At 38.0% G+C, this 10,806-nt stretch overlaps 3 protein-coding genes and 1 long non-coding RNA gene across 4 annotated transcripts in view; 1 reads left to right on the top strand and 3 right to left on the bottom strand.

The window, feature by feature from the left end:
• Nucleotides 474–1,523, bottom strand: LOC109838425. The gene has a single exon (XM_020406873.1). It carries the CDS (start codon nt 1,521–1,523, stop codon nt 474–476), a length of 1,050 nt encoding a protein of 349 aa, XP_020262462.1.
• On the top strand, nt 4,633–9,997 carry LOC109837078. The gene is made up of 2 exons (XR_002246175.1): nt 4,633–4,853; nt 9,275–9,997. It is a non-coding gene; the product is annotated as an uncharacterized LOC109837078 (long non-coding RNA).
• LOC109837077 (protein DETOXIFICATION 56) lies at nt 6,954–9,257 on the bottom strand. The gene is made up of 2 exons (XM_020405162.1): nt 9,236–9,257; nt 6,954–8,612 (listed from the first exon to the last, which is right to left on the bottom strand). Exons 1-2 carry the CDS (start codon nt 9,240–9,242, stop codon nt 7,129–7,131), a joined length of 1,491 nt encoding a protein of 496 aa, XP_020260751.1. The 5' UTR covers nt 9,243–9,257; the 3' UTR covers nt 6,954–7,128.
• The window catches only part of LOC109838424 (protein DETOXIFICATION 56-like), a 1,862-nt gene continuing 1,737 nt past the window's right edge, over nt 10,682–10,806 (bottom strand). Inside the window, exon 2 of the mRNA XM_020406872.1 lies at nt 10,682–10,774. Coding sequence (XP_020262461.1) covers nt 10,682–10,774 — 93 coding nt within the window. The remainder of the gene's footprint in view (nt 10,775–10,806) is intronic.

Genomic DNA, 10,806 nt, shown 5'->3' with positions numbered 1-10,806 from the left:
CCCGACCATTTGGCAGAGATTCTCCAGCCCACACTCAGCTGGAAAATCTCACTCCTGCTATTACATATCAATCCACAAGTTAACAACTATTGGTATACATTTATCAATCCACAATGCAATCACAAACACAAATAAACACATATTTTTTCAAACACAAATAATCACATACCAATCCATAATCAATTGCAAACGTAACCTTTAGAAAAATTTATATGATTGAAAATAATAAAAATATAATTTACCTCCTCAGAGTCTATCTTCGCGGATCAGTGTCGATCTTGGTCATAAAGGACCTCATATGTCAACGGACCCGCCTCCATATTGTAAATATATGCACATATGATGATAAAATGTGTCAGTATTATGACGTATGCTAAATTAGAAGTACAATAAAATTACAGATTTCATAAATAAGTATAAAGAAAGTAGAATAAAATTATAAAAGTAATTGAATGCAAGAAAAAAAACCACTCTTAATTTTCACTGTTCTCGACTTCCACAACTATGAAGGCCAAAGGATATAAGCCACCATCTACATCTACTCCTGTAGCAACAAAAAATACACTCTTATATTTACCGTATAAGTGTGTGCCATCAATGCTAAGAACCAACCGACAAAATTCAAATCCCTCGATCGAAGGACCAAATACCCAAAATACAGAGGTTAATTGATGAACTCCCGGATTGATCTCTTTGGTTATGAGTTTGTATTCAGATCCATGATTGCTTCTTTTTGCCGCTTCAAGATATTGAGGTAGTGTCGCGTAAGACTTCTCCCAATCACCAAATATTTTTGTTATCGCAATTCTCCTTACATTCCATGCTTTACTATACAATATTTCAATGAACTTCATATCTAGCACTCTCTCAATTATATTATTGGGAGTTAATTCAAACTTCTTCTTTAATTTTGGCATAATCAACCACGCTATGTAAGAGGCAGATATACCACTGTGATCTTGCTCTAATATCAGATTGCTATATGTGTGAACACCGTAATATTCTATGATCCTAAAATGCCCATTACGTTTCTTTCCGGCAAATGCATATAACTTCCAAGGGCATGTGTAATAAGCTTTGTTTCTCTCGGCCCGACCTTTCCTTTGTGTATTCATAAAACGAATTGCATCATAACTTATGCGATTGCTTTTAACTTGCTTGAATTTGACATTCTTTTTGATTGAGTAATCACGAATCGCAACCAATTGGTCCTTAGTCTCGAATAAATCATCAACTTTGAAAGGAACGTCATCATCGCCTCTATGAGTTGAACTTTGGCCAATGCACATATCTTGTACTGTAGAAGAATGAATCCACTCATCATCTTCAAACTCGTCGGGGGATAGTTTTTCGTACTCAACATATTCATTATTAACATAAGCCTCATTAGGAAAATTCGGATTCTCTTCAACATCTTCACTTACAAATTGCATGCTATCAATTGGTACACTATCTTGACCACCACTTTCAGAGGCGTTGCTTCTTTCATCCTCTTCAATTGTTACCCCTCTTAACGGCCTCATATTTTCATAAGGGACTTTATTGTTCATGAAGTTTGACGTTCCACCAAATGAAGGCGCACCACTGTGATATTAAAATTGAGTCCGCTCCATTTCACTCGAAGAAGAAAGAAAACCATCAGACTCAACTTTCAAATCTAAAATGCGTGAGAATTCTCCTAGATGGTTGAATATTTGGCACAAACTATATAACAACTTTTCAATAAACAATTCTATCGTTGGTTGCGACTTGCTCAAATTAAACATAATACTCATATGATGATCGTTTGAGATCTTAACCGCAGACGTTCTATCAAAAGTTATGGAGCAATTACATATTATTTTTAGTCGGTACTCTCCTGGGTCAATTCCCGTAACTCGGTGTAATTCATTAATTAAGTCACGATAACTATATGATTTCGAGATCATTAACGATGTCGTTACCCCTCCGACATACATTGGCATATTATTCATTTCATAATTAATTTTCCCACCATAAGAGCAAACAATAAAAATCATATTGTTCAACCCATGCAAAAGAAGATTATATCATTTAAATATAACAAGTTTAAAAAATATTATCAATTACAACCCTAAACCCTAAATTGAAAAGCCAAGATGTAAATAATCTCATATAATTTTGACCAATTACCCTAAACCCCAAATTGTAAATCCTATACCCTAGAATTGAGCACTCTGTGCTCTAAAATTTTAATTTTAATTACAACAATCAACACACAAAGTATTCGAACCACTACGAATAGAGTTCAAACCCTAGAAATTTATTTTTGAGAGAAAATCCTAGATTTCTACATGTTAAAAGAGGAGAGAAGGAAGAGAAATTACACTAGAGATCTTTCACGACGAATTTCGGCCGCAAAATGGGATTGAAATTGAGATCGCTGACAGCAAAATAAGAGAGTGACGATTTTAAAGAAGTGAGAGGCAGCTGAGAACGATGGTTGGGGGGGGGGGGGTTAGGTTCGTTTATATAGGGGGCCGGGCGACTAGATCAAGTAGTCGGGGTTGATAACCCCAACTATTCTATCCCTTAGCCAATTTCCCACTTCTGTAATTGGGGGCTAGCCAGGCATTTCAAAATGGTCGGGGTTCCCAACCGCGACCAATTTAAATAGCTGCTAAATTGGTTGGGGTTTCGAATCCCGACTAATTTAGCAGCCAAATTGTGGAAGATGTCCAAAATAGTCAGGGTTGACAACCCCGACTAATTAAGATCACGTTAAAAAAAACGACCCACTTTCTAGCCACGATGCTGACGTGGCGTGAAAATGTATCGATTTTTATAATAAAGTTTGAATAAGATCGAAATTTGAGATTAAAATTAGGAATAAGTTTAATTTGAAAATTTCTTGTGTATTTAAATGAAAATTAAATTTGAGATTAAAATTAGGAATAAGTTTAATTTGAAAATTTCTTGTGTATTTAAATGAAAATTAAATCAGTGACTTGGATACAGTTGTCCAACGGGCGTTTGCCACCAAGATTTGGTTCTGCCGTCAGTTATGCTCAGCAGCTTTGTAAGGGAACTACACTGCTTGTTTCAACGGCTACTTTGCTGACAACGAGGTGATGTGAACCAGACGCAATTAGAATTTAGATTAGACTCCACTAGAAACTGATCATGCTGAACGAATATAAATTATAGAATAAAATGGTGTATGAATGATTAAGAAGGGTTTTAAATATTCTGTAAGAATCCAGCTAGGTTTAAGACTTATTAGGAGTGATCTAGTTGTCTAATCCCTACACATGGGAGCAGGTGGAGTCAATCATGGCACATCCATCGCATGCCCCTACTTGCTAATTTGTTTTATTGTGGCTGGAGCTTATTGGTTTTTATGATTGCAATGTAGTCAAATGTGCATCAGATTGCACTAATTCTAATTGTTTAATGCATAATCATATCTATCGAGCTAAAAGACTAAAACATTAGAATGATCTGAGCGTGACTCCTTAGTATGGTTCACAGAATCCTTGGGAGACAAGAGCGCACTCTGGTTTTCTTTTCATCCGGAAACTACTAAAAGTGAGCATATGCATTTCAAAAGTAAGTGATGGAAGGACAGGTGAGAATCTGATCATGAGTGGCATCAAAAGTGGATTAGACAAAAATATATTGATATTTTTTAGAAATATTATTATGCATATGTGACAATTTACTTCTTGGTAAGATTTTTGAGTCGTATTTTTACCCTTGTGAAGAAAATTAAATTAACTTAATACAACATATTGTCTTTCCTAATAATAGGTAAGGATTCATTTAAGATGTTCTAGTATCCGACTATGATACTATAACTAAACATTTCTGATTTACACTCGAAGAAAAAAGAATCACAACCGACCACTAGATAGTTACTGCTTGTGATTAAATAATGGTCCTTCCACTACTTCTTTTAATTATGGAGATGATCTGAATCTTTTTATTAACTCTTCAAGTACACATAAAATACACGTTACCATATGTAATTAAATCACGGCTGCATTATTTGACTGTTTTTTAAGTCTTATAGAAGTGGAAATGCATATATGGTAAAAAAAAAACATACCATATCGACACAATAATTTTTTTTTGAGGAGTATTAAAAGGTTAGTTACTAGGCAGTGTAAGTTTACAACATGCTCAATGTATCGCTTCTCTATCGATGATATTTGTCCCCGGCGTATGAAACAAACGGACGCCATCCGTACCATGCGTCACCTTTTCTTTTAAGACATGCAGAGACAAGGAATTAAAGTCTAATTGAATAAAAAAATATATCATATTTTTCTTTCAACCAGACAAAAGGGTGACGGGAATTTGAATTCTATATGGATGTTTTGTACGAGCAAAATGTAAAGAACTTCATCTTTCCTCATTTACAATGTCACAATGAAAATGTTTTCAGAAAATGACAAAACGGGCAACTTCAAACGGGAATCAAAGCCTGTTCAAACGAAAAGGCCCAAGCTGTGACCGCCCTCAGTGTCGTGTTAACGTCCAGACCACAGTTATGGGCTGGGCTTGATTTACTTGTTTGGGCCCGCCCATGAGTATTGGCTTTGAAAGTGGACTTTAGCAACTATAGCATTTCCTAGACTCCTCCTTTAATTAGAATTGAGATCATCGATTCCTTTAATTAGCAGTTTGCCATTAGCCTCATCTCTCCCGCTCAATTAAACCCCAGAACCCTAAAAAAAAAAAAGCTCCTAAAGTTAACCCTAAAAATTTATCAAAGGAAAGAGAGAATTTACGAATCCCTGATGGAAGAGGAGACGATTTCGACAAGAACCATGGTTGAGGCCTCTTTCGAACGCCGCGGATTCATCTGAAACTGGTCAATTGCATTAAAATTGGTACTGTTCCTTACTCTATTGTTTCAAGTTCTGGCTCTATCATTTCTTCATCACTATCGTCCTATATCTAGGATTTATCTTTATTTATCTCGACTTGTTCGGTTTGCTTCCGGATTGAGATTTTTTACTGATTTGGGTAATGCGAGTCTGTTCTGATTAGTAAACAAATCCGGTTTGACTCCAAATTTGACTGATTTGTTTCCTCATTCAGTCTTTTAAGGATAGTGTTGTTAGTTCTATTTTTTGGTAAAATTAGGGTAGTAGTAGGAGTCTAGATTGTTTTTCTATTTAACCGGAGGACTATAATCCCTAGAGGCATAACTTTTCGTCAATAAATTCCTCTTACATTATTTTTCTTCGTGGATTTGGAGACCGTTCTTTGTGGATTCGAAGAGCACACTTGGTGGATTCTAAGGACTTCCGTGTTGCATTGATTCTATAATCGAAGTTACCAAACTTGGAAAAGATACAATGCATAATAAAAATTAATGAGTGGCATGCATTTGAATATCTTCGAGGCTTCAAGCTCTAGGAAAAAAAATAATTCTTACACATTATAAAGAGAATTAAATGCATCAAAGACATGCTGAAACTCATGAGTCTCTAACATAGGTGAATTGTTGATTGGTGTCAGACCTCACGAATGGCATTTTCCGAATTCATTTACACAAAAGCAGCAGTGGGGAAAGTATGCAATAATTTTATTGCCATTGTAAAGCCAAAAATTATTGAAGCTGATTACCAATTACCATGGAGGCATAGCCATCGAAGGAACTAGTTCTCCTATATTGATATCCTTATGCTTGGTAAACACCCACTCTGTTAGTTGTTAAACTGATCTTTGAATCCTTTATACATAATGCATAGGCACAGTTTGACATTAATGGAGAGCAGCTGATTGTATATACCTAATGTAATTTATGGGGCAGTCATTTACAAAGACATGGAAATGATTTTTGCCATATCCATGTTCTAGCCATTATGAGTGACAGTGTTCTCCTATTTGGATATTCTTACTAAAAAAATGCCTTTTTCTTTCTGATATTAGAATCCTATGTGTAATATTGGATGGAAGTCTCACTTTCTTGATTGCGGAGTGAGCTACTCTTCTCAAATCCCTTCTTTGGTCATGGTATATCTCTATTAGCTGGGTTCCCAAAATGGGGTTCTTCAGAAAAATCAGGGATTCCCCTGTCCTCCTTGTGTGAGGATGTTATTGGCAAATGGCAAGGACTCAAATCTTAGCACTTCAGATAAACTCTGTAGAGACTGAAAACTAGTTGAATTGTTGAAATCAATCTTCAACTTGTGGATCAGCTTTACTCCGCTATATGAGAAATGTTGCTATTAGAGCACTAAACCGAGCACAAAATTTCGACATCGATGAATACTGGGATACAAAGGATCAACCCTACTCCTTAAGTGTGGTATTGGATTTGAATCACAGGGTAGCTATTTTTGAAACAAATTTGTTGTGGGATTGTTCAAATTTCAAAGTCTGCAACTTCACATTGATGTTAACCTACTACAGTTAAGTTGGTAGTTTATGGTCAAAAAGCATTTTTTCATTGTTACAGTTAGATGTTTAGCAGTTACAGATGTGCTTGCTGGTTCTTTGGATCTTGGAGAACCAGTCCTTATGGGAGTGAGAAGCCTCCATCTCTTGTGATAAATTGTGTTTGTAGGATTATTATGGTCTTTTTGATTAATTTGCAAGTTTTCATAGATCCCACACCACGACTTGGGTATGAAAGACTAGTCAGTGGAACCGAACCTTGGCAAAGATATATCTATCGTCAGTTTGGGTGAGTAAAGTCTATATGCTCTGAGGACATACTATCTGCTAGAGCTATGATGGTTTTGTAATTCTGAATCATTAGGGTACTTTATTTGAGGAAAATGCTTATGAGCCTGAGTCCTTTGTATGGGACACATCTTTGCCTAAGAAGGCATCTCTGCTGATTGAATCATTCAAAGCTATTGTTGGAATAGTTTGAATATGCACTTCTCATAAGACTGTAACCTAAATACCATTCCTCAAGCTCAAGCTTGTGACATCTTTCATGTAGGAAACCAAGATACAGATTGACTAGCTTCAAATGCAAGAAATCTATTTATAAAGCCTGCAATCAGTTCAGATGTTTTGCTGATCTGAGAATGATTCTTCGTAATGACATCTGCATGTATGAGCATAAAGCTTGTTCCCTTCTGGGTTCATGATCAACAAGGAAAAGACAAAAGAAAGGAAGAACCGAAACCTACTGTACCAACTAAATTACACTCTGATATTCTCTTTAACTTCCTTTTCATCATCTCCGTCTTCATCCCCTATATTTACTCCAGCCAACCTTTTTGCCTTTCCTGCTTCCTTGGACCAATTGATGCATACTATAAACACAACCAACAAGATTGCACTAACTGCAGAACCCACCAGAAACCCCAGCAACAGGCCACTGAGTCCCAGCTTTGCTCTAAAAGCAAGAACAACTGCCAGGGGCAAGGCCACAAGGTAAAATCCTCCAAGACTAGCATACATCCCCAACCACGGCCGTGCTGTTCCACGAACAATACCACCACATACAGCCACTGGGAAGTTAACCACCTCCACTATAGCCATCACCATCATCATCTTCCTCACTCCATCTACAATTTCTCTGTCATGACTAAACAAATATCCCCAATGTCCCCTTGCACATATCGTTGCTAATGCTCCCAAGAAACCCCCTATTATGCTAGTACCTACTGAAACATAGACAGACTCTTTAGCAGTCTGAGCCTGACCTGCACCTAGCTTATTAGAGACACGAATCGAAGCACATGTGGCCAGAGAAAGCATTACTGAGAAAAGGAGGTAGTCAAAGTTGAGGACGACAGCGATTACTGCAATCATTCTTTTTGCATCAGGCAGCCTACCTGTGAGCAAGACCATTATCTCCCAGCACCACCACTCTAAGCATGTGGTCAAGCAACATGGTGCTGATAGTCTCAGCAGTTGAATCCAATCTCTAAGATTTTGATCCCACCAACCTCCTCTTTCCTCCGAAGACATCTTAACAATATCACTTTTTTTCTTTCTTTCCATATTGTAGATATAGACAGCCAATATTAGCATGGCGATAAGATCAGTTAACCATACGGACATGGCCACACCTTGAAGTCCCTTTGTCTTTGAAAGTAAGATGTTGAGAGGTATATGAAAAGCTAGCGCGATACCAGAGCTGAATAATGTTGGTAGTGTCACCTCTTGAGAACTCAAATAGGCTTTAAGAGGACATAGAAATGAGATTACTACAAGGTCTGGGAGAAGATACGTAGTATACTTCTTCGCAAGTAAAGCAATGTTCTTTTGTTGTCCGAATTGCAAGAGAATTTTATCGATGTTGAGCCATAGGAGAGAGATGGGGATAGATGTTACCAAAAGGAGAAGGATTGCCATGAGAAGCGTTTTGTGGAGAAGTTTGTGGTTTCTAGCTCCATGGGCTTGGCCACATACTGGCTCCATGGCAGCAGACAGTCCTGTTAATACCGAGAATCCAGTTACATTGGCAAAGGTGAAGCCAAGAGTTCCTCCGGCTAGTTGGAGATCCCCGAGATGGCCTAAAAAGGCGGTTGTGATGGCTGTCTTGGCGAACCAAGTTAGGTTCATTGCAGCCAAAGGAGCAGCAATTCCTCCCTGTGCTCGAAGCTCAGAGATGATGGTCTTCTTGATACCTGAACTCCATCTTGGTTGAGGTGTTACTGCTGCTTCTCTCTCCCCATCTGGCATTGCTTAATGAAAGAGGTAGTCAGGAAATGACTTTATCTTCTTTAATTTTCAACGAAGCTGGGGCTTGCAATCTTAGTGTGGTTGCCAGAATGAGAGCATGAAATCCATGAATTTTGTTGGAGGAAAGAAATGGACATTGTACCTGCTTATTAAAAGAGAGGCCTGCATGCTTTTCTCATTCATTACGGTGGTCACACATGCATGATGTGTTTTCTTTTCCCTAATAAGTGCAGTGTTACGTTTTGCTACTTGCTAAGAGTGCCTAATGATAGTGCAGTAACTCAGTGGAATTGAGTTTGTTGCAAAATGCATTTGATGTGAATGTCCACTAACAAGGCAAAAATGATAGGCACTGTTCCACCCATCATTTCTCTTCTTTTTGGCTTAATTTTAAGGACTTGGTACCACTTGAGTCTTATCTTCTATGCATAATTGTTTCCTTTGTTTACTTTCTATTAGTTGAGCATTAGCTTATAATATCCTTTTAGCAAATGAGGATTCGGATTAGCTGATGCTAACGTGGATTACACTAAATAGAATGTTGGAATGTGCTAGGAAAAACATAATTAGAGAATTTATTATCTCGAAGGATTGAAGCATATGCTAATAAATATACCTTTCATATCTTTTTACGTGACAATTTTGCTTGAACCAGCCTCCAGTGCTATCATTGGTTTCATCAACTACAGTTCTTAGCGTCCATTGGCGATCATTAGTCATTACAGAGGAGCTTAATGCTAATCATTGAGGTTGCATAGACTAGACTCTTTCCTTTGGCACCATGGGGAAAGCTCAAAGAGGTTATCTTTTATCTTTCTTTCTTCCTTTTTTCTCTCATAAAAGGCAACTTTTTTCGTAGTGGATGTCAAGGATTTTTTGGTGACAACAGCAAAGGTTTCTTGTTGTAACCGTTTCTGGCAGACAATGCCCAAGTTTGATTAAACTTTTGCTTTTGTGAGCTCACTCACGTCACAGCTGCTGCTTTTGCATCTCCATGAATACTTCATCACAACAGCAGGATCATAAAGAGATAACTACACAGCGGACACCTTGCTCAATAATTTTGCTGTCAATGGAAGAAAAAGGGTTGAAGACAATTTGATTTAGGAAACTAGTATTCGGTAAATTCCCAAAAAACATCGCAAGAATTAGAGCTAAATCTCTGTAATATATGTTGCTGTTGCCTTGTAAGTTGTAACCGCTAACTGTTGAGGGTGAGGATAGTGGTTTAGTTCCATGGATCCATAGAGTTGTCATTATTTGATTACAATCATAAATGTAATGCGGAATGCAACTGCTACCGTGAAATTTAGGAGCATTTTTCCCACAAGGCAACGACGGTAGATTTCTTCAATGTACTATATCTGTTGGATCACAAGAGCAAATGTCTGGTCTAAACACACTGAGTAAGATATACTAATAAGTAAGGAGCACGGTGAGCTTGTGGACTGTTTCCTTTTTTTTAAAAATTTAATCTCTCTCTACGGATCAGGTGATATTTCTTTACGATATCTAAGTAGGAAATAGGAATTTGGACCCTATTCAGTGCCATCATGGTTGTAGAGGGAGAGAGCATTTTGTCAATCTCTAATATGTAACCATTAGGACACGGCCGCAGTCCATAATATATGTACTCCTTAAATTAATGCATGATATTCTTGAGAAAAATGAATGGAATATTCTGGATTATTGTTAAGCTTCTAATTAAGCTGCCAAATTCTCCATTCCATTTCCCACATCTCTAATTGCCACCAACTTCTGCACCTTCTCGGCCTCACCAGCCCAGTCAATGCTCAGTACCAACACAAACAACAATCCTGCACTGCTCGAACTCCCAACCAAAAACCCCAACAACAGCCCATAAACCCCAAGCCCCACCCTAAAACAAACAACCCCAGCCGAAGGCAACCCCACAAAATAAAACCCCACCACGCTCAACATCGCCAACCAAGGCCGAGAACTCCCTCTCAAAATCCCCCCACAAACCCCCAGCACAAAATTAAACACCTCTACCACCCGCCATTATCATCAATGTCTCTCAAATCTTCAAGTACTCCCATGTTCACGACTGAACAAAAATCCCCATTCTCCTCTCAAGACGACCATCAATAACCACCAACTCCGCCGGCGACAACGCAAGCAAACCGAACGGCAGCTGCACCACGCGCAGCCACAGCATCGCCAAGA

Source organism: Asparagus officinalis, chromosome 4 (assembly GCF_001876935.1).
Source record: "Asparagus officinalis chromosome 4, Aspof.V1, whole genome shotgun sequence".
In the NCBI taxonomy this organism is placed as follows: Eukaryota; Viridiplantae; Streptophyta; class Magnoliopsida; order Asparagales; family Asparagaceae; genus Asparagus; species Asparagus officinalis.
This window is presented reverse-complemented; position numbering and strand designations above follow the sequence as displayed.

Excerpts from the sequence above, each read along its gene's own strand:
- LOC109838425 (XM_020406873.1), bottom strand. The coding sequence starts at position 1,523 with ATGAGGCCGTTAAGAGGGGTAACAATTGAAGAGGATGAAAGAAGCAAC.